The following is a 24091-nucleotide window of genomic DNA, read 5'->3' as shown; positions in this document are numbered from 1 at the left end:
TTGTTCTACCAGACGCGATTATTCCAATTTAACTTAAATACGTCAAATATAAAATATATTCGTTGAAAGAACTATATTCCAGTAACGTTCTCGACGTCTTCGAGAGTCTTGTAAACATCTTTCTATTCTACCTGCGGAGATTTAATTCTGAATAAATTTGGTCTTTATTTCCTATAAATATCATCGGCTGTAGTTGTCTTTTCTGATCTGTACTTTCTGCCTACATTTCAAGCATGATTTCTAAGCCTTGCTAGTGAAAAAACTTTCCTCCGGAAGCAACAACAAAATTATCCATTTAAATACAATAGTTTCTATTCTATCTCTAGATCACACCCAAGTCTATGAAATTTGTGCTAGTTATATATTTGATTCGATGGTCTCAGGTACTATCATTTCTAAAGTTTCAAATTACAGTTTTTCAAAAAAATATATATACCTACATATTTTCATATACTAAGTTAACGAATTTAATAGCGTTCTTTATTTTGTATTAATTTCCAGTGTCGATTAAAAATTTTCGAGTAGTTTGTTAAGTGTACTTAACGTTAACGAATAGCTGTTGACAATCTCGTAACGAGCCGGTAAATATCGAACACTTCCTATTGCCAAAAGCACTCGTGCATCCAAGCATGTACATATGTATTTATGCCTGTTTTAGTACTCAAATGACACTTTTACTGGCGATTCATCGAAAACAAGTGCCAGCGTGGTCACGATGTATGGTCATTACCGTTCGAGATGGCTAGGAGCACAATTTTAATTGCTCGTCATGTGCATATAAAGTGTTGTAAACACAATTACACCACTGCATTCATATAAGTATGTATGTATATATGTTTTGTATACTGTATATAATATATAATACTGAAGTATGCATAGTTGGGTTAATAGCATCAATCCATGTGGGATGTTTATGTGGTCAGCAAGTGTCTGTAAGCCCAGCTGTTTTAAGCTGAAAGAAAATTGTGTACATGACATACTTATGTATGTATGTATATAAAAAGCCTGAATTGTAGATTTGTCCAACAAATTTTCCAATAAATAAATGTAGCCGCCTTAGTTCTTTTGATTTGTTTTGCTTTTTAGTTCTTGTATAGGTCACTGCTACTATTTAGCACGCTGGTCTGCTGACCAGCTGTCGATTGTGTTTGCCTTTTCACTTACTCTTTCCACTCTCTTCGCCTTTTCAGCTTTGTGGCTTATAGGCTATTACAGTGTATTTGACACAGAACAAGTCGCAGTTCATTGCACATACAGTGGTGACGCTCAAGCTCTGCACATACATATATTTCTATTATGTAGTAGCTGTAAAATGTATTAATATGTATATATGAGGGCGCTCGAATAACTATTTAGTCTAAAAAACGAAAATTTTATCTTAATCATAACCTACCATAAACAAAAATCTAATCACCATCCGATAGTCATCTTTTTACCCTGAACATAGGATATATTAAATTTGCCACGAAGTTCGTAACACCCAGAAGGATATGTCGGAGACCCTATAAAATATAATGAGTATAAATGATCTGCATGAGGAGCTGAGCCGATTTAGCTATTCACGTCTGTCTGTATACATACGGGCTAGTCCCTCAGTTTTTGAAATATCTATCTGAAATTCTGCTTACGTCCTTTTCTCCTTAAGGGGGTATTCTGGTCTAGAAATTAAAAAAAATCGAAATTTTTTTTAAATATTTTCAAAGTTTAACTATTCAAGAATATGTGTACAAGAGAATTTTTCAACATTCTAATATTTTTGGGAGAAATAGGCATTTTTCAGACCCGGCATCCAAACTGGTGCGGCCGGAGCTAATCCAACAAAAGACTTTACGCGAAACTTTAAACGCGTTTTTCTCAAAACTGACTTTTCCGGAACGATACCCACGACTTCTCAGGTTCTACTAGACCGATTTACTTGAAATTTTTATAGAGTCTTCTTTATAGGCTTGTCTATGGTTGGAACTAGCCCCATCCCCAAATTTTTATTTTTATTATTTTTAAAAAATTCGAAATAGTCAGAAAAAGTGATCCAAAAAAAACTTTTTTTTCAGGCAGTCGCCATTTTGTGAAAAAAAATTTTTCCCACTTTTCCGTAGTTCCGGCCATTGCGACATTATTCTAGATTAATAATCTTTTTTTTTTTGGTTTCAGATAACTAGGAGGGTTGAAATTATGGGTATGGTCACGTGGAAATTTTTAGAGACCCCCCACTTCGTCAGCTCATAATTTTTGAAATTTTGTACTTTTTTCAGTTTTTATTTTTTTTCTGTACTCTTTTAAAATTAACAAATCTCTAATAAAAAAATGGATACTAAAAATATTAATTGCCTTTTTTACCACACTTTAAAAATTACCTGAAATTCATGTTTCTAGACCAGAATACCCCCTTAAGAAATTGCAAATTTGTCTGGAACGCCAATATCGGCCCACTATAGCTTATAGCTGTCACACAAACTGAACGATCGGAATGAAGGGCTTGTATGAAGAACTTTTTTTAATTGACGAGATGTGTTCCATAGTTTGGCATGGGTGATTGTTGCTGTTGTCGTTGTAGCGGCAGTAAAAATACCTGAAGTAAATTCGAGGTATTGTGCCGGGTTGACAGTCCTTTGTTGGATAAAAATCCAGGTCCGTTCCGGTTACTTAGACCCGTGGGAACGGTGATTGTCTAGAGCAATTTGTATTTGTAAAGGGAATTACAGCTTCGACTGCAACCGAAGTTAATTTTTTTCTTGTTTTCGATATTTCTCCAATCCGCGGGCATGACCTCCACTCGCGGTTAAAGCGAAATTACGAGTCCGATTCGTCTGAAATTACTACAGTGCAGTAAACTTCGGTTGCGAAAGTGGCACCATCGCTTGGTATAACCAAGACATTTATCGCACCGCCCTCGTACTTTATACAATATCCATATACATATATCTATATCTATGTATGTATATGTTGGCGTTTTGTGAGCACAAAGCATTTTTTACAAATCTGTTTTGATATTTTTTGCCATTATTGTTTTGGTTTTATTTTTGTTAATTTTCTTTCTTCCTTTTTTAATATAAACTACATACACACAACAGATGGAACATAACGTGTGTTGTAGCACTTTTGACTGTCTGCCTTCTAAACAAGCTTCCCACTTAAACATGTAGAGTTTTTTATTTCCTTTATCAAATTTTTGTTTCTTCTATGCTTAGCTTTACTGCGCGCTGATTTGTCACCAATTTTTCGCCACAAAAGCGCAAATACAAAGAGCAAAGCCCCGCAAATTCTTGCACTCATGAACTTAATCCTTGCAGAAAAAGTAAAAAGCGGCAGTTAGCACATTCGGCAAAATAAATAAATGAAATGCACACCGCTGTACGAATGAATGGGTGAATAGGTGAATGAATAGTTGATGAGTAAAACACAAAAAATCGGCAAAGCTGCTGGCTTGTTTGTGCGCAAAGCAGAGGAGGCCCAAAGTGGGTCAACGCCGAATTCTACTTTATTCGCACATTCACCGGTTTTAGAATTTCATGCATTTCCAAATACTTACTCTATATGCCTACCCTATCTACTGCTTTGGTCTTGATGGAAGTTATCTGACAACATTTTGTAAATTCGTACCTTATCTGGCTCTTGGCTTTCAGCTCCTGCAGCTGGTGGTGACATTGCACAAATTTTCTTTCCACTTTACACACAATAATATAATCTCTAACGTACACATGCTATATGTACATATTTATATGTATGTATGTATGTATATACAGTGCTTTGTTGGATCTTTTCTTCCTATGCTCAACATTATTTTTGCACAAGTGCAATATTTGCTCGCTGGGTAATGAACTCTTACCGTGTTGATGGTGGGCTTTACTGCGCTGATAATGTTTGTTTTGCTTGTATGTATGTGTGTGCGTGTGTGTGATTTTATGTATTTCTAGTTCAACAGACGAGGCTTTTGGAAAATAAGAAGTACATGCTGCAAGCTACATATCAGTAAACGTAAATTTCTGTTCAACAACATTATCTGCATTTTATTGTGAGCAGAACTTCTATGATTACTTCTAATTTTTATACTCTAAACTAAGCTCTGCTCGTCGTAGTATGTTGTGCGTTTCGACATTTGCTGTCAGCAAGTGAAGAATCATCTTACTTTCGAGCAATAAAGAAGTTACTAATATACTATATTAGTCAATATGTATTCATAAAAGTATAGAATTTCCTAGTGGGATAGCTGATCAACCAGCTGTCAATGTAAACATATGTGTTTGACTTTTATGTTCACTACAACATAGCCAGAATTATTTTCATACACAAAATATCAGACAAATTTCTATCTAATTAAGCCAAAATCTTAGTAAGACCAACCAAGTATATTAGCGCTTATTGACTGATACCGTTGTTGTAGTTATTAAAATCCATAAAAATAAAAAAAGTATTAAAAAAAAATTATATTGTGCAGAAGTCCGTATTTTATGAATCCACTTTTATTTATGCACATACATACATATGTACTACTTGAAAATACTTTATTTATTCTTCCAAATCAATTTCATCCCCTTCAAAGTAGTCCCCTCCCGATGCAATGCACTTATGCCAACGGATTTTCCAATCTTCGAAACACTGGTTGCAGTCACTTTCCGGCATGGCCTTCAGTTCCGTCTTCGCTGCGGCTTGAATCTCCTCTATCGTATAAAAACGGTGTCCCCGGAGCGGTCTTTTGAGCTTGGTGAACAGCCAGAACTCGCACGGCGCCAGATCAGGTGAATACGGTGGTTGCGGAACGATATGGGTTGAGTTTTTGGCGAAATGATCATGAATTACGAGGGCAGTATGGGATGGTGCATTATCGTGGTGTAAAAACCAAGAATTTTCTTTCCACAATTTCGGCCTTTTTAGGCGGATAGCGTTACGCAAACGACGCATAACGTTGAAATAATATTCCTTGTTGACTGTTTGACCGGTTGGAAGGAATTCATAATGCACAACACCACGATAATCGAAGAAAATAGTCAACATGTCCTTAATTGGCGCGATTTTTTTGGTCTCGGCTCTCTTTTGGCACGATATTCGCTCGATTGATCGGTTGTTTCGGGGTCGTAAGCATAGATCCAAGTCTCATCGCCAGTTATAATGCATTTCATGACACCCTGGTAGTCGGAAAGCATCGTTTCACACACTTCAACGCGACGCCTTTTTTCCAAAAAATTCAATGTTTTCGGTACCAGTCGAGATTTGACGCGCTTGAGGCCCAAAACATCCTTCAAAATGGTATTGGCTGAGCCTTTCGATATGCCAACTTTATCAGCAAGGTCTCTAATTGTTAATCGACGGTTTTTCAACACCAAATCTTTGATTTGTTGAAAGTGAGCTTCGTCGGTTGAGGTTGATGGTCGCCCTGGACGCTATTTGTCTTCGACACGTTCACGGCCGGCTTGGAACTCACTATACCACTTGTAAACATTTTTTTAGACATAGCCTCATCACCAAAGGCTTTCTGCACCATCCTCAACGTACCCGCCGCAGAAAGTTGATTACGTAAACAAAATTTAATGCAAATTCTTTGCTCAACAAATTTCGACATCGCAAAAAACGAAAAACTCACATTTAGCAGCTCACAAAACGACACGTATTCCAAACATTAATGAATATTTTGACATGAAATTTCACATAAATGTGACTGACAGTACTACCAACCTAAAAAAAAAAATAATTCTCCAAATTCTTCGACGCGCGCAGTTTAAATTCAAATGTCAACTTATTTGTCGGGCAGTATATGCTTGCAAGAGAATATACGATTTTACTTCTACCTATCTATCCGGTGATGCAGCACTCACCAATTTCGAAGCGCTGAGTAGACATGTGTCAGCAACTCTGTAACCATTACAGCAACTACCTCGTCCGCTTTATACCCGCGTTTGCGAATTTTGTGCCTCATTAAATCATAATTTTCACTGTTACTCATTTTTAGTGATGGTTTGCTACAGTTGATAGTGGTCGTAGTTATCAGATGTCCTTAAAGTTTTTCACGTCTTGTCATCCTGAGGGCATTGGAATGGTAATCCACTTGCCTCATCCACCTGTCCACTCCTTTAAACATGCACAGACATGCGCTAAATCATGTCGGCTTCCTCCTTGGCTTATCTGACTGCCTATCAGCTAGGTTTTGAGCCTTGCTGGCTGTCATTTGCATACAGATATCATTGTGTTTAGCTGTCCTTCTCGACATCCATTCTGTGGCTTGGCTATTGTTTTTGTGTGTTTCTTTTGCCAGCCATTTCCAATTTGTAATAACTTTGCTTATATTTGCTTGTCGTTTTGTTGCACACGCGTGTCTGCCGGCCGCGGCTTGTCCCCCTCACCTCGTCGTTCCTGATTCATTGCTAGAATCGAGTGCTTTAAGTTTAAATTGTGGTCGAGCGCGTCCGTGGTCGATGGGGGCGCATGAGTAATGCATTATTTATTTATGCTCCGATACTCGCTGACAATCCGTGCTCTTTGTTGCTGCAGCTGCTATTGCCGACGGACGCCAAAGTGGGTCAAAAGCAGAGTGAATTTCCGTATGAAATGGAGTGCTCCAATTGGCTAGTTGAAATTCTCGGAATTGAAGTAAATAAACGTTGTGTTGGTTTTCATTTTTAGAGCTCTGTTAATAATTGATTTTTGATAACGTTGTAGAAATGAATCACCTGTACGCCCGGTGGACTCGTGCCACAATAGTGAGATATGCATTTTGTGGCTGAAAGTTTAATTGGAAAAATTAAATAGCGTTTTTATTCGTAACGCTGATTAATTGTTTACTTGCCTCTTATTCTTCTTCCTACATATCTACATTTAACCGGTTACTTTTGTGAAAGTGGAGTTCAATAGTTTAATACCAACAATTTTGAGACTATTTTCAATTTAATTATAATTTAACTTTATATTGAAAGATTTCTTTCTGAATCCATTTCGTGATATTTAATAATTACTTTTTTTTCATGAGTACCAAATGAAATATAAATTTTTCCTGGCCTTATTAAAATTTTATGAATGAACAATGTTCTAAAAGTATTTACGGTTTCTGTCCAAAATGACTGAAATCTATTCAAGTAAAGGAATTCTTCTAGAAACTTGTGGTATGCTTCCTATTTGATAAATTTAATGTACACTAGGTGGCGCTATGTTGGTGCAATATGTTTATAAAGTTAGAATAGGGTCATTTTTATTTGTTTGACCACAAAGTGTAAATTAGTAACCCACAAAATTTTTCCTCGAAAATGGTTTTTCTAAGGAATAACCCATAAACCACCATTCACCACCAACGGTAGAAAAATAGGCTTTACAATAGGCTCTTATAATAACGAGTCGTCCCTCTTTTAGTCTCAGTAACTGCCTTTATTCTTGAAGGCGTGGAATTCACTGAGACCTCAATTGATTTCTTTATAACGGGACCATACCAAACTAGTTCTAAAATCTTTATTGATTTTTATTTGTTGGCTTCTGCTTAGCAACTTCGCACTTCATTATGTGCCATTAGTGCTCAATAGAGTTTAAATAGGGCTAGTCTCCAATTCAAGTCCAATTCAGGCGTAGAACCCTTAGATCTTTAAATCTATTGGCCAATTAAAAATTAAAATTCGATCTAAATAGGATCACACTACTGTGGGCAACAATTAGTAAGACATTTTAATTTAAATTTCACGCGAAGATCCTTTCATCGAAATATTTTTTTTTCTAGGCTGGTATGACTGCCAGTGACATCTGTGCCAAATGTCAAATGAAAATAAACATTAGTGTTTAGTATACGATAGTCTTTCTGAAGTACATAAAGTGCATCCGGCGATTTTTACGATTACTGAAATTATTCAACAAAGAAGTTTCATTAAATTTTGTGTGCGGGATGAAATTTCTATTACCGAAATGTTCAGAATGTTGGAAAAAGACTTTGATGATAATTGTTTGTCACGAGCAAGGGTTTTTGATCGGTACAAATTATTTCAAGAGGGTCGAGAAAGCGTTGACGATGAAGCACGTCACGTAAACACGTCAATAAAATAAAGGAACTGGTAACAGTAAGAGATCTTACCGGTATCGTTGAAATATTGGAAGAACCATTTTGAAAGATCTTTGGGCTTCAGAAAAGTAAAAACACGATTGGTTCCAAAATAACTAATTTTTTTCGAAAAACAGTATCGAGTTAACGTCTGTGAAACCACGCTTCCCGACTACCGAATGTCATGAAACGTATTATTACTGGCAATGAGTCTTGGATCTATGCTTACGACCCGGAAACAGACGATCAATCGGTCAAAAAAACAAAAGCAAACTCAAATGATCGCTTCGGGGAAACCGTTTTGAGTCAGTTGAAGACATTAAGCGTGAATCGCTAAGCGCATTGAATGACTTTAATAACTGTTTCGAGGATTGGAAAAAATGTTGGCACAAGCATCTCGGGGCCAAGGAGGATTACGTTGAGGGGGACCACATAGATATTGAAGAATAAGTTATGAACAAAGTCTTACTATTTTTACAAATATTGTACACTATCCATTTTAAGATTATAGCGAAGAGTTAAGCCATATTTTCATTCAAAAACTTTTGCAAAATCGTAGACAACTGAACAGCTACATCCAATTCGCAACTTGAATTTAAAACTGAGTTAAATTGAATTTTAACTAAAAGCACCTTTCTTAACTAATCATGATGTTGTTCGTCACATGCCGCCCGCTGTAGCCTACACACACACACACTCAACCACCGGGTAAGCTCGAGCGCTTTCATAATAATGCCCAACTGGTGTCATAAATGCCGCTACCCCTGACAATAGTGCGTGTCAAAACGTGCTAACAGTAAATTCAATAAAATAAAATGCCGATAGACGAACTAAGGGCCAACATGAAGTGGCAACCGGTGATCAAATAGAAAATTGTATTAATAAGGCAAAGTGGGTGTCATCCCAGCGGCAACTGAACCGTGTTTACATTTGTCTATTACTTTTATTTACTACTTTAACATATTTATATACACTTGTAATACATAACCTATAAATGTTTGATACGATTCGTTGGATGTAAGCAATGTTAAGTGCTCTCGTGTTCTGTGTTATCAGCAACTATTATCAGTCGAATAAGGCAACCAGCTTAATTATGGTTTGTTGTTGTTATATATAAATTCAATTTGTCAACATGCATACATAATTACTAGAGAACTGCTAATAACTCCTCTACTCCAAGTGAGTGTAGCTCTTTACACACTTCCTTTCCCCTTTTCACATTTTATTTGCATAACTGTTTATTGTTGTGTTGTTGCTGTTTGCAAGTGCAGTACTTTATTGCAAATTAACCCTTATTTGATCTCTTTAATATTTTATTGCCATTTACTTTCGTTGTCATCTTCGTCTCTATTAGTTTCTTCACTCGCTATGAGTAAGCTTCATATTGATTGCATTCTCAAATATATTATTTATTGGAGCTACTTGTAAATTGATTTGCATCTGTTCATTAGTTGCCTCTGCCATCCATCTGTTGCACAGCGCCACACGCACACTCCGTCTATTAGCAATCAAATATTGATATATTTTTGATTTATTCGCATTTGTAGCTCAGTGTATTGGTTGGACAGTTCATTTACCTCACTGCTGCACGTGTGTATGTGGTGTACGTATGCAGTTATTAATTGACAAGTTCAGTTTTTATGCGTTTGCATTGATGTCAATAGATGACATCCGGCAATCTAATGCAGATTTGACGAGCAGCATTTGTGTGATGCGGCAGCAGTTTATTAATATTGAAATTTCCGGAAGTAAAAACTGATTTCCAAATATTTGCTTTGTGGAAAACTGCTGATTTTTTTGTGATACAAATGAAGTGCTTATGAAAATATCGATTAAATCATATCAATAGTTTGCATGGTTTGGGAGCAATATACATAAAATATATTAGGATCGGGACCACGCTCGCCTTTAAAAAAAATTTTGAACCACAGGTGTCCCTTATTATTGTAATTCGTTGTACCAAAGAAAATTGTATCTTAATTTTCGGCTTAGTTATGGCAATTTATAAGTTTTCGATTAATGACGTTTTGTTGACGTGGCAGTCCGCCCTTAGTTTTTTTCCTGGGCACACAGGTACCAAGTTTCATTACGATATCTAAATTTTCACTCCAATAATACTACTTAGTGCAACAACTTCTAATTTTTGGAGAATATTATAAAATATTTGGGAATATTCGATATACATTGTATGTATGTATATATTAGGTCGTTAAATATCTGCCTTCCGTCTTTTTGCCTTTTGAATTTCGCGGCTATATATAAAGCGCTATAGAGCTCGTATCTGGCAATACTGTACATCTTTGAAAGGTCTTGATATAACCTAAAACGATGCTATGAATGATTAGTTTGGATATTGCGTTCAACAGTTATAGACGTGTAAACATGGAGTTCACTTACGCCGAAATTCGCGCTATTTAAAAGTTTACCTTCCTTAAAGGCAAATCCGCTAGAGAAACGTTCCGCGAGATTAATGGTGTTTTGGGGGATGGTACTCTATCACTTCGAACTGCGGAGGAATGGTTTCGACGATTCAGAGCGGGTGAAAACGACACCATGGATAAGCCAGCTGGCGGAAAACCTCTGACGACGAATACCGATTAAATCATGGAAAACATCGAGTTAGACCGGAATGTGGCATCTCGTGACATCGTCCAGAAGATGGGAGTTAGTTACCAAACCATTTTAAATCATCTTCAGGAGGCTGGATACACAAAAAAGCTTGATGTTTGGGTGCCGCATGATTTGACGCAAAAAACCTTCTGGTCCGAATCAACGCCCGCGATATGCTGCTGAAACGGAACGAACTCGACCCATTTTTGAAGCGGATGGTGACTGGCGACGAAAAATGGATCACATACATACAACAATATCAAGCGAAAACGGTCGTGGTCGGTGAATCGTCCTTAACAATGGCCAAGCCGGGATTGACGGCCAGGAAGGTTTTGCTGTGTGTTTGGTGGGATTGGAAGAGAATCATCCACTATGAACTGCTCCCATATGGTCAGACGCTTAATTCTACCATCTATTGCGAACAATTGGAACGCTTGAAGCAGGCGTTCGACAAGAACAAGAAGGGTGTAATGTTCCACCAGGACAACGCCAGACCACACACTTCGTTGATGACCCGTCAGAAGCTACGGGAGCTCGGATGGGGGTTTTTATCGCATCCACCATATAGCCCCGACATAGCGCCAAGTGATTACCACCTGAACCTGTCCATGGCGAACGCCATTATTGGTGTAAAGTTGAACTCAAAAGAGGCTTGTGAAAAGTGGCTGTCCGAGTTCTTCGCAAATAGGGTGGGGGCTTCTACGAGGGGGAGTGGCCGTCTAAATGGAAACAGGTTATCGAACGAAACGGCGCATATTTCAACTAAATCCGATCACTGTAACCCTTTTTATAAAGCATTAAATAAAGAGTAAAAAATCGGAATATTTGACAACCTAATATATGTAATTCAATTTTTTGAAATTCCCACATAACAGTTAACAAGAAGAAGACAATTTAGTAACTCTTATAAAGGGTTATCATTTCGAGGTTCCCTTATTTTTTTTTTTAATTAAAAACACAGCAACTTCAAATTTAATGGGAAATGTTTATTATCATTCGAAAGTCCACTCTTTAGCATTTATTTTTTGAAGATTACCTCTCTCAAATGTTGGCCGCGGCTACGTCTCAGATGTTCCATCCGTTGAGTCCAGTTCTCAATTACTCGTTCGAGCATTACGACTGGTAAATGGCAAAGAATCAAGGCCAGGGGGCCTATTCTGTAACTCGATTCGAAAAACAATTTACTCGAATTCGGTTTTTGTGTATTCTGTAACTCGATTTTCGGATTTTCAAGCCAATTTTCGAATAAAATATTCGATAGCTTTTGAGTTGTAGAAAGCAAAAAACGAAAATTGTACGTATTTATTCTGGCACAGGGTGGTACAACTTTCGCATAATTACAAAGTAAATCCGAATTTCGAATAGAATAAATTTTCGAATCGAGTTACAGAATAGGCCCCCAGAATCGAAGCGGAATTGTCCGCACAAACTTTAGGTATCCCCATTAGAAAAAGTCGGCCGGCCCAAAACGCGAAATTATCTGCGCACCGAAGTTTTCTTCATTGATTTATGCGAAGTGTGGAAAGTGAAAGAAAGTTGAAACCCAATGTCGCCGAGATGACGAGCTTCAATTTCAGGCATAAAATAGTCGGTTATCATGGTGCGATAACGGTCTCCATTGACGGTTACGTTTTCACCGACATAATTTTTGATGAAATATATACCTATGACCATGGTCTTCGTGTAAACTCTCAGCTTCAGTTGCTATATTTTCTTGCTGGATGTGGTCTGTGATAGCCAAATTTCTACTTTTTGAAGACACTTTTAGTAATTATTTTTTGATATTTATGCCCAAATTTTAAATATGAAAATGATATTTCATTCCAACACCATTACTACAGTCTTTCAATTTCACTTTTTTCATTTTTACATCTTTCGCGCTGAAGCAAAGCATTTCAATTGCAAATTCTCAGTCCAACTTACATTTATGTAGATATTCAGCAAATTCAATGAACAACAAATTCACAAGTGTAAAGAAGTCGAAAAGACTGACACGCTTAAGCGGAAGCTAAATGGAAGTATGTCCTAGTGGCGGTTCCTTTCATAAATCCGTTACATTTGCGGAATGTACAAAAAATGTTCTCTAAACAAGATGACATAATGTGGCTGTGATATCAAGTCGTGAACACGAGTATCAGCAAATTTCGCATGCATGAAATAAGCATTTGGCTACAACCGGCCCGGCGCGTAACGGACGTGCCTCACTGCTGTTTACAGAGAAGCTACAAACTGTATTTTGTGCTTTATAAAGCTAAATTGTTTTACGCTCGGAAGCTTACGAAGCACCATGTTTGTTTCTAAAGCTGTTTACCGAATGTGTGTGGCTGTCTCTAGATTTGCATGTTAGTGAATATTTATTTCACACTCGTGCCGCACACATGGCACACAGTGGTATACGAGTTTCTACATTTAGTGCCTTGCTTGCCTCCACATTGCTTAGCTTGGCCTGCCTGCCTCCCCATCAGCACATGGGCATCTTGTTCCACTTACCATACACACGCCACAGAATTTAGCTGAAATTATCGCAATAAAAATCTTATTTAATGCTCTCTGCTTTTTATTTGCGCTTTCATAAATGGTCATGTGGTATTATGGAATACTTAAAAAAATACTACCAGAATGATACATTTGCATATATGAGTATATATTTGTACATTGGTGGAAAAATATCACGCATATTTAGTTAAACCTTGGGGATTGAGAATCTTTTTTTTATTAAATTGGTTCATCTTTAAGCTAAACGTTTCTTTGGCCGGATGACTTCAATAAGATTGTTAAGTTTGCCACGATGTCTAACAATGTCGGGGACCCTTTATATATATAAGTCGGTATATACTCGAACAAGTCCTTCAGTCTTTTCATTAGATATCGGCCAGAAATTCTGCAAACGCTTCTTTCTCACCAAACAGCTGCTCATTTGTCAGAACCGGTGATATCATGCTTTTCAAATAAAAGTGATATAATTTCTAATTGTTAAGAAAACATAATTTTTTTATTTAATGTGAAGTACAATCGATACAGTTAAATATAACATCATTCAAATGGCCTCCACGAAGTCTTTAGCAGGCACGAATTCCATGAACCCAATTTTCGAGTACTTTTTCCACTAAATTAAGTCGTATGTCTCGAATCGCACGTTCAATATTGACTTCTAAAGCTGGAAGAGACTCTGGTTATTTTAACTAAAGACTTCAAATAACCCCACCAAAAATAGTCTAATGGTGTTAAATCACAGCTTCTTAGATGCCATCACAATTTCTTGAAATAATTGAATCTCCAAACTTTTCTGGAAGTAATTCGAAAAAAAGTTGGTTATCATCGATTACACCGCTCTCCATTGACAGTAACAGTTTCACCAGCTTCATTTCGAAAGAAGTGCGCACCGATGATTCCACCAGACAAAAATCCACACCAAACTGTCAATATAGGTGTTCATAAATAATTTGTGAATTTTCTTCCCGCCAGAATCGACAGTTTTGTTTATTTACCGCAACACTCAGATGAAAGCGAACCTCATCGAAGAAGATGATTTTCTTGAAAAAAATTTCAGATCATGATCAGTTTTGGAAAGGTCGGTAGTTGTCATACAATCGACCGAATCCTTATGTGAAAAACTTTTTTTGAGATGGTATCTTCACGAAATTTGGCATGAATTATCGTCTAAAACAGTCTCCAAACATATTATTCGGATCGGACCATTAAAGCATACTCATAAAGCTGACAATCAAACTGACCGATCAAAATCAAGATAAGGATATTTTATTTCCATTTATGGTACACAAAATTATAGATTCAGTGCCGCCGAAGTTAGCGTTTTTACTGGTTTTTTTATGTTTATATTACATAAGTATGTATGTATTTTCTTGACACCAAATCTGAATAAATAAGATTGGAAATGTCGAATTCGTGTTTTGAAGAAGAAAAACGACTTTTTTTGTGACGAGATCGCCCTTCTAGCCAAAATCTTTCCGGCTCATGTCGTATTTATCAATTTGCCCAAGTTTATTATTAAATATTTGCACTGTATATGGTTAGGTACCGTTTTATTTGTTGTTACATACGAAAACAGTGAACAGCAGTACACAGCAGAATGTGAGTAATTCAAAAGCGACGGATGCTATTAATTTATAAATATTTCACTTAAGTGGTCAGCGGAGATTTCTCCATTCTGTCATATTTACATTCGTACTACACATTCGTATGTTTGCGTGTCCCACTTCTGGTTTGTTTGTCTTTACTATTATCTTATGATTGAAAATCATAACAATCACTTAACTTAGGCGCTTAAGTGTGCGTATCCGTAGCACAGGGGCTCGACAATTGAAAATTAGCGGGAGCTAAACAGAAAGCACAGCTGGAGCCAGGAACTGCAGCCAATTTACCATTGAATGCCGTGCGCCAAAAGCTACTTCCGCGATTTTAAATGACATGCAATGACTTAGCCAATAAAGCCAGACAGTTCCAGTTATAGTAGAAAACAGTAAAATTGTCTGAGCTTTTGAAAGCATATTTCCTTAAGTCAAAATGTACTTTTATTGCACGAAAGTGCATATGACAACCAATAAAAGTGTGTTTTGATGATCTCTTAATTATTCCAAATTATTTTTAAGCAAATATAATATTCAACTTCGTAATTAATCAATCAATTACACTCTTCTTATTTACAGAAAGCGTTAAATCCATACTGGGCCGTCACACAAAAATTCTGGTCAAGTATATGGTTAAATTGGAGACGAAAGGTGACAAAACCGAAAACCGTGTTTTGGTAAGTATGACCTCAATGCTAATACTCGCATTCATTAACCGCACTTCTAATACAATTTCGCTTACCCCTTCTATTGCAACTGTCTGCTGATTCGCGTAATGTGAAAATAGAGTTGTAACCCCTGACGCGCGACCTTGCCCGCCTTGTTTGTGTGTCGATGACACTCCCAGGCGTCGGTATTTCATTGTAGGTGTCATATTCTCTTCACTTGTCTTGCAGTTGAATGGCCACATATGCGTACATAACTTTATGTTTGTATGGTACGTGCTTTGAAATTACACTCATTACCCTGTAGGGAAAATCGTAAAGCTGAGTAACAGAGTTTTCATACAATTCCTGAAGTATGACTTATCAGTTTAAAGGTTGGGCGGATTTTAAAAAAATAATCAATTGAAAAATACAGTAAACTTAATTTAGTAGATAATACATTTTTTTTTATTATTCCAGCAGTATTGATTTTATCTTCCAGTGTTTACGATAATTATGTAGCAATTGATAATTGAAAGTTTGAAAATAAGACAATTAATCTTTGAAGATAATTAAACTTAGCGGTAGTAATTACAATTTCCAATACTTTTTCGCTTTTCTTTTCATTAAAGTAGAGCTTGATTTTGAACGGTTAGTTTGTATTGTAGCCAGTTGCTATAGAAACCCGATTTATTCAGAGATTGTACCGTTACCCTGTAAAATTGTACGTGCGAAATTTCCGGACAAGAACTTAATTTGATCGGTCACTTATATCGCATTATTAGTTTATATAGGTTTCAAGAAATAACCAATTATAGTGAGAAAATTACGTGTGCAAATTTTCAAATCAATATCTCAGAAACTGGGGGTCTAATTCGCGTTAAGAGGTTACATTGGTTTCCTCGGGTTAAAAAAGGCTTTTTCAACAATTTTTTCTCATATAAAAAATGAGAAAAATTGCGCTTGCGTTAGCGGGATAACCCTTTACATGATCATCTAACGTGAAAAAATACGTGTTTTAGTTAAAAACTTAACTTAGAACTTGGACGAAGGAAAAAATTTGGCAGACATTTTTACAAAAAATTAAAATTTCAGCGAAAATGTCCCGATTTTTTTTTCAAATACATAGTTGTAACCGAAAAAAAAAATTCTTCGTCCAAGTCTTTAAAAACCGAGGTCGAAAACACAGTTTTAAGGCTGTATCTCCGAAACTATTACTCGTATCAACTTGAAAATTTAGGACAATATTCTAGAGATGTTGTAGAATTCAATAAGTCAATAAAAAAATCGATTTTTTGAAACCAATGTAAACCCTTAATACAGACGAACAGGGTTAAATCAACTCAGCTCGTTACGCTGATCATTTATATTTATATACTTACATTTTATAGGACCTCTGATGCCTCCTTTTGTGTATTACAAACTTCGTGGCATTTAATGTATGGCTCACACAGGGCACGAAATGAATGCTAATATGAATTTTCATTACCGAAAAAATCCTCCAGAGAAAGTGATCTTTATTGTCAATAGTCAAACATGTTTTACTCGGCTTCTTGACAGCCACTTCAAGTTCGAATACTGTTTGTAAGGGTTTTCGAATTCCTGTCTTAAAGCATCTCCTTTAAAACTGAACTGCCTTTTGGTAACAGCACAGTGGTGTTACTGTTTTGTTATTGCTATTATTTTAGACGGATCCGTCCGCATACTGGCTGAGCCGTATTTTAACTCTTAGTTTCACTATTTCCCTTGGGGTCATTTCTTACACATAACATATTACTTGTATTTATGACACTTCACGCAGCCAACCCACAATTAAATTGTCATTAAGATGACATAAATATGCGTTGACACATGTTGAGTTATTTGATATGTCAGTTGAAATTTTACTTGGACATTCAAACGTTAATTCTACGAGTATATGTGTATATGTACTATACATTAATAGAATTGGTTGTGTGTACTGTGTCATGGTTACTTTGCGGAGGTGCCTATCCATCTGTGTGCTTGCGGTTAGGCGTGCAAGGAGTTCACTCGCCGAATGCGGTGACAAAATGAGTGCAGTTGCTTCAGCAGCCATTAGCTTGAGCTAGAGCAGCGAAAAGAAGACAAATATATATTTTATATATGTACTTATCTGCGTTAATTTTGTTTTACAATTAATTATAACTTGTGACTTAAACTGATTATTTGACCCATCTTTTAATCGCATCCCAAGAACAATGCATTCCTACACTTTCGAAATTGAAGCATCTAACGAATTGCTTAGGAAATAATTTAAATAGAAAGTAATAAAAGATGTTTTTGCTATATTTTTCACTTTTTTCTTTTCACTATTGTTGTAATATACGTATAGCAACTGACAGCTTAAAGTTCGTAAAGTTTGACATTTTTGATGTTTTACTTATGCCATGTTCAGACCGAAAATTTAAAAGATTAGAATGTATTTAAGCATTTCATAACCCAACAGTGTTCTCACTGCCGTTAGACAGATCAAAAAACAGCTGTTATTGTCATTCAAGAATTCACATCGCTTAATATTTATCAAAAGAAAAGATTGTCATATAGTATTTTGAAATAAAAAGACGGCTCTTTTTAATATTTTCCATATAATAGAAATAATGGATCCATTTTTTCATTTGTTAAGTCGATTTTCAGATGAAATTAGATTCATTGCTTTAAAAAAAATTTGTTTGTTTACATTTTTCTCCCTTTGTAGTATCTAAATCAGCTGTGATAATGTAACAGATTTCCAGTGCTGACAAGTAGATTGCGCAAAATCAGAGTCGCACAGAAAGATTTAGCGTGGATCAGTTTCAAATCATTTCAATGAAGTGATTTGGAACTGTCATTTTTGTATGGCGAAATCTTGATAAATTTTTAAGATTAGTGGGATAATCCATTCAACAGCTGAAATCGTGTGATTAAGTGTCGGTCTGAACATGGTATTACGGCCCCTACTTGTGTTGATTACAGTAACTTCAAATATTTATATCGGCAAAAAAAAAGGAATTAAATCGTGAACATTTTCGCACGATTGTGCTTGACAACTTTCGACGTGGATTAACTTAGAACAGTGCATCGATGAACTTAATTAAATTTTTGGCGATGAAGCTTCATCAAAGACCAGTGAATTCAATCGAGGTGGTAGATCAATCAAAGAGAGATTTCGTGAAGGTCATCCAAAATCAGTTTGTTCCACTAACTACATATTTATGCTGTGCGAAAACTGATATAGCCAGATCGTCGTGTGACCTATCGTGAGATAAAGGTAATAATAAGCTTTAGAGGGACCAGCATACATTCAATATTGCATGGACATTTGACAGTAAAAGAAATTTGTTGATGTTGGATCCCACACAATTTGTTGATCCTTTAAAAAAAAGCTCGTGCCGATTAGTCGAGAGAAGTGTTAAAAAAAAACGATAGGGCTGATTCGAAACACGTAAGGGCATCGTGATAGATGATGAATCTTGGACTTACGTGTATGAGCCCCAAAATAAACAGCAGTCTACTGTGTGGGTTTTTCAAAATGAGTCAAATCCAACAAATGCTGTTCGCGCACGAACCTCTTCTAAGCAAATGGTTGCCTGTTTTTTCTGAAAAAAAACGGACACGTCGCAACCATACCTCTGGAACAACGCAGAACAGTAAATTCTGTGTAATATACAAACATTTGTATGCCAGTTGTCTTTCAAGAAATCAGGAAAACCAACCGCCGAAGACTGATCACTCTTCACCACGACGATGCTAGCTCTTACACATCTGAAGAAGCGGCATATGCATTCAGAACGCATGTTTTGAAGATACCCCAATCGTCACTCTGATTGGAAAATGGTAAAGCGCACGAAAAAGTGTATAGATCTTAATGGAGAACATTCTAAAACACAATAAAGCTATTTTCGATGGTTAAAATTGTTTTTTTTTTTCTAATCCCGAAATATAAAAGGCAACCTTCGTTCAAATCAAGGTTACAGTCGATTAGCCTTTCCTTATAGTTTTATTGAGAATGAGTCAAGTTTTAATTTGTCGATTCCGACGGAACTCAAGTTAGGATACCATTACAATGACAACTCTTAAACACATTAATTTCTATAGCATTTTAGAGTGGATTTCCCCCGTTTTAATAAAAACTTTTTGTCTGCAGTCTCGAGCGACATTAACGATCACTCGAATGGCTATTAAACATTGGAAAATGACCAGTGCCAGCGCCAGCGCGGCTGTTGACAGCGACGCACTTGAAAAATGCTGCAGCTGTCATGGTGGAATTCGAAACATATGCCAATGCACCAATACAAGCGCAGGCACCATGCATGCAGACGATCACAGTCAATAAAGTGCGCTCAACAGCAAAAATAACAAAGGCCCACTGACAGGCCGCAGCCATCAGGGAAACGGAGCAGACGAAATTCATTCAAAGCGTCACATGCACACATATATGTACAAACACCAGTGCATACTTACATATATGAACAGTGCACGGTAAACATACATATATGTATGTTATTGCTTTCAAAAAGCGTGTATGTTGTAATTTTATTACCCGATTGGTTACCATCTTTACCGGTTATTGGGAGCGTGCTTGCATGTCGACGGCAATTGTGTTCGGATTGCATTGCAGTGCGTCAACAACAGACAATAATCGCGTAAAAAAGATCGAGGCACATAAACAGAAAATAAATTTTTATGTAAATTAAAAACAATTATGTGATGTGCAAGTATGTGTGTAACATATTTGTTTTGCGGAAAAGTTCGCTTTTGTCATTGTCATGGACAGTCAAGTCTTTTGGTCACATGAATTACAAATGCATACATACATACGAGTTTAGTATACCATATACTACATATGTATATATGTATATTTATATGAGTAACATTTATTGTTCAATATCACAAAACAATAACACTGAACACCTCGTACGTTTAAGTGTACTCAATATGATTTCTGTTGACTCACAGTGATGGGATTGATTTGGTGTACAGTCGAACTATAGATATCGTTATAGTTAGTTGACCTAAGGTATGACCAAACATGTAAAAACTGTTTAATAGAATTTATTGCATAGTTTAATTTTGATAAATTTGGTATGCTAATGAGTCCGCTTAGACCAGTTTTGGTGCCATATGAAATACCGTTAAGTGGTTCATGATGCCTTGTTCTTGACATTTCCTGCAGTCATCTTGATCTGTCACCCCTTCTAGAGGCATGTACCGTCACCGGACTGTGAACAGTGAGTTTACAATCATGTTCCTACAGTCCTTTCTATCAGGAGTGAGTAGGAACTTTGTATTTCTGATCTAACCTTTGCTTGAAATATATTGCAGTGATCGGACAGCTTACAAGGTTGCCTTATGTCTAATTTCGCTTTGTCTAAGTATACGTGGAATCTTCTTTTCCAATTGAAAAGTTCTATTATGTAGTAGGAGTCCAAACGGCTATTACCCACTGAGCTATGCCCGGTTTTTTCGCCCAGTTTCTAGCGCAGAGGCTTATAGGTGTCAGGTTTGGTACCTATTCAAAAGCCGCCATTAGGATGATATTTAGAGCGTTGCCCACGGTCAGTATTCAGTTCGCCAACAGTTCTTTTGAAATGCCTTCATCTGAAAAGTATTATTTTGTTAAAAGTAAATGAATGACAAACGAGTGAGCTTAAGTGATACATGAGCGGTTTCGGAAAGAGTATTTGGTCTAGTTTCTAATTTTTTCATACTCTCGCAACAAAGTTGCTAAGGAGAGTATTATAGTTTTGTTCACATAACGGTTGTTTGTAAGTCCTAAAACTAAAAGAGTCAGATATAGGGTTATATATACCAAAGTGATCAGGGTGACGAGTAGAGTTGAAATCCGGATTTCTGTCTGTCCGTCCGTCCGTCCGTGAGAATTTGAGATATCATGATGAAACTTGGTACACGTATTTCTTGGCTCCATAAGAAGGTTAAGTTCGAAGATGGGCAAAATCGGCCCACTGCCACGCCCACAAAATGGCGAAAACCGAAAACCTATATAGTGTCATAACTAAGCTATAAATAAAGATATTAAAGTGAAATTTGGCACAAAGGATCGCATTAGGGAGGGGCATATTTGGACGTAATTTTTTTGGAAAATTGGACGTGGCCCCGCCCCCTACTAAGTTATGTCAACCAAACTCTATAGAGTCGTGTTTTTCAGGCATTTCCATATACACTTCAAAAATGGAAGAAATCGGATAATAACCACGCCCACCTCCCATTCAAAGGTTATGTTGAAAATCACTAAAAGTGCGTTAACCGACTAACAAAACACGTCAGAAACACTAAACTTTACGGAAGAAATGGCATTTTAAATTGAAAATGGGCGTGGCGTCGCCCACTTATGGACCAAAAACCATATCTCAGGAACTACTCAACCGATTTCAATGAAATTCGGTATATAATATTTTCTTAACACCCTGATGACGTACAAAATATGGGTGAAATCGGTTCACAACCACGCCTTGTTCCAATATAACGCTATTTTGAATTCCATCTGATGCCTTCTCTGTATTATATACATATATGTACATTAGGAACCAATGATGATAGGTTAGGTTAGGTAAGACGGCTGATCGGAGATCGCACATGGACTAGAAGTAGTCCTTTGTGAAGCCGTTGAAACTCGAACTCCCATGTTCGAACTTAGAGATCGGCAAACCGTTTAGTATCCAATACAAATTTACAGAGGCGCTTAATTTTAATGCCCGCCAGATCGGTGGGATATCTGAAAGTATGTGCCCCCAAGTGCCTCAGTCTTGATCTCCCAAAAGCAGGGCAGTCAAGAAGGAAGTGCTGGCTAGTTTCCACTGCATCTTCTTCCAAGCAGCTTCTGCATGCGGCGTCCGGTAAAATTCCCAGTCTTACAGCGTGTATGCCAATGGGACAGTGGCCCGTCAACATCCCTAGATCTCCTTCGATCTATCTTTGGCCAATAGGCTCTTGCGACCGCGCAGGTACTGATGCTGGCCCATCGCTGACCGAGCAGCCGCGAGGCCCAGCTATCTAGTAGTAGAACACAAAAGGATGCCGGAGCACCTACCCGTTCCCATTCTACCGATAGTGATTCTAGGGTGCCTTTCCTTGCTAGCTCATCAGCTTTGCAGTTACCCGCGATTCCGCTGTGGCCCGGCACCCATACAAGTCTTATAATGAAAGCTCTCGCCGCCAGAGACAGTGACGCCAGACACTCTTCGACCAGCCCTGAACGCACTGTGAATGAGTTCAAGGCTAATATCGCCGCTCTGCTATCCGAGTGAATGGTCACCTCCCTGAAGTTAGACGCTCTACTGAGCAGCATATCTGCTGCTACCTTGATGGCTGCAACCTCAGCCTGGAAAACACTGCAATAGTCGGGAAGTCTGAAGCTGGATTTTATGGAGAGCTCCCGACAGTACACTCCTCCACCAACCTCCCCCCCAAGCTCCGACCCATCCGTAAAGAAGCTTGCTGCCCCTCTCCTCCAACGGCTTCTTCCCTGCCAAGCCTCCTTCGTCGGTATATGTGCAGAGAAGGAGCCACCGGAGTTCGATATGGCGACTCCATGATCCAGGTGATCTGGTATGCAGTCGAAGCTTGTGAGGATATCCGAGTGTTCAGATACCCGCTCCTTTAGGAATCCATACTCCCTGAGCCTAATGGCCACCTTTGCAGCCATACACCTTCCGGCAATATCCACCGGCGTTATGTTCAGAATTGCATTAAGTGCAATGGTTGGGGTGGACTTTAATGCACCACATATGCTGATGAGCGCAGCTCGTTGAACGCTCTCAAGTTTCTTTGCAAGTGTGGTCTTCTGTAAAGCCCTCCACCACATGAAGACTCCATAGAACATTATGGGCTTGACTATGGTGTCATAGAGCCAGAGTACCACCTTCGGTGAGAGGCCCCATCTCTTGCCAATAGCTCCTCTACAGCAGTAAAGGGCAATCGATGCCTTTTTGGCTCTCTCCTCGATATTCGGCTTCCATGAAAGCTTTCTATCCAGGATGAGCCCTAAATACTTCACAGTATCCGCCGGTTGCAAGCGAATACCTCCCAATAGCGGCAACGGCGCCTCAGGGATCTTGTATCTTCTACTAAATAAAACCATTTCTGTTTTATTTGGATTTATGGCGAGTCCACTTTCGACCGCCCATTTTGTTACCACGCCGAGATATCCCTGCGTCAACTCATACACGGTGCTTAGAAACTTTCCTTTCACCATAAGTGCTACATCGTCTGCATAGGCAATCACCTGACAGCCAAGATCCCCAAGCTTTTTGAGAAGGTCGTTAACGACAAGGATCTATAGAAGAGGAGAAAGAACTCCCCCCTGGGGGGTTCCGCTGCTCACACTCCGCCGCGCGCTCGCGCTGCCCCATTCTGTTTCGGCCACTCTGTCGCACAGAAGACTGAAAATGAGGTGCTTGAGGTTCGATTCAACCTCAAGACCGTCGAGAGCAGTAATGTAGCCTCTGGCAGGACGTTATTGGAAGCTCCCTCAATATCGAGGAAGGTCCCAAAAGCGAAGTCCTTAGCCTCATTTGCTTCCTCAAGCCACGACACGATAGTGTGCAAGGCAGTGTCCACCGACCTTCCTTTACGATACGCATGTTGCGCTCCTGATAGATAGTCCCTCGGAATGCGCCTTCTCAAATACCAGTCCAGCAGTCTCTCCAAAGTTTTTAATAAAAAAGAGGAGAGACTGATGGGCCTGAAATCCTTGGCCGTGACGTGCGAGCCCCTGCCCGCCT

At 38.0% G+C, this 24091-nt stretch overlaps 1 protein-coding gene across 3 annotated transcripts in view; it reads left to right on the top strand.

Moving 5' to 3' along the window:
• LOC120772857 (F-actin-uncapping protein LRRC16A) overlaps positions 1–24091 on the top strand; it is an 87073-nt gene that overhangs the window by 18323 nt on the left and 44659 nt on the right. For all 3 annotated transcript variants that reach the window (XM_040101675.1, XM_040101674.1, XM_040101676.1), the window contains exon 2: positions 15286–15383. In XM_040101675.1, coding sequence (XP_039957609.1) covers positions 15286–15383 — 98 coding nt within the window. The remainder of the gene's footprint in view (positions 1–15285; positions 15384–24091) is intronic.

This window comes from Bactrocera tryoni, chromosome 3 (genome assembly GCF_016617805.1).
Source record: "Bactrocera tryoni isolate S06 chromosome 3, CSIRO_BtryS06_freeze2, whole genome shotgun sequence".
NCBI lineage: Eukaryota > Metazoa > Arthropoda > Insecta > Diptera > Tephritidae > Bactrocera > Bactrocera tryoni.
This window is presented reverse-complemented; position numbering and strand designations above follow the sequence as displayed.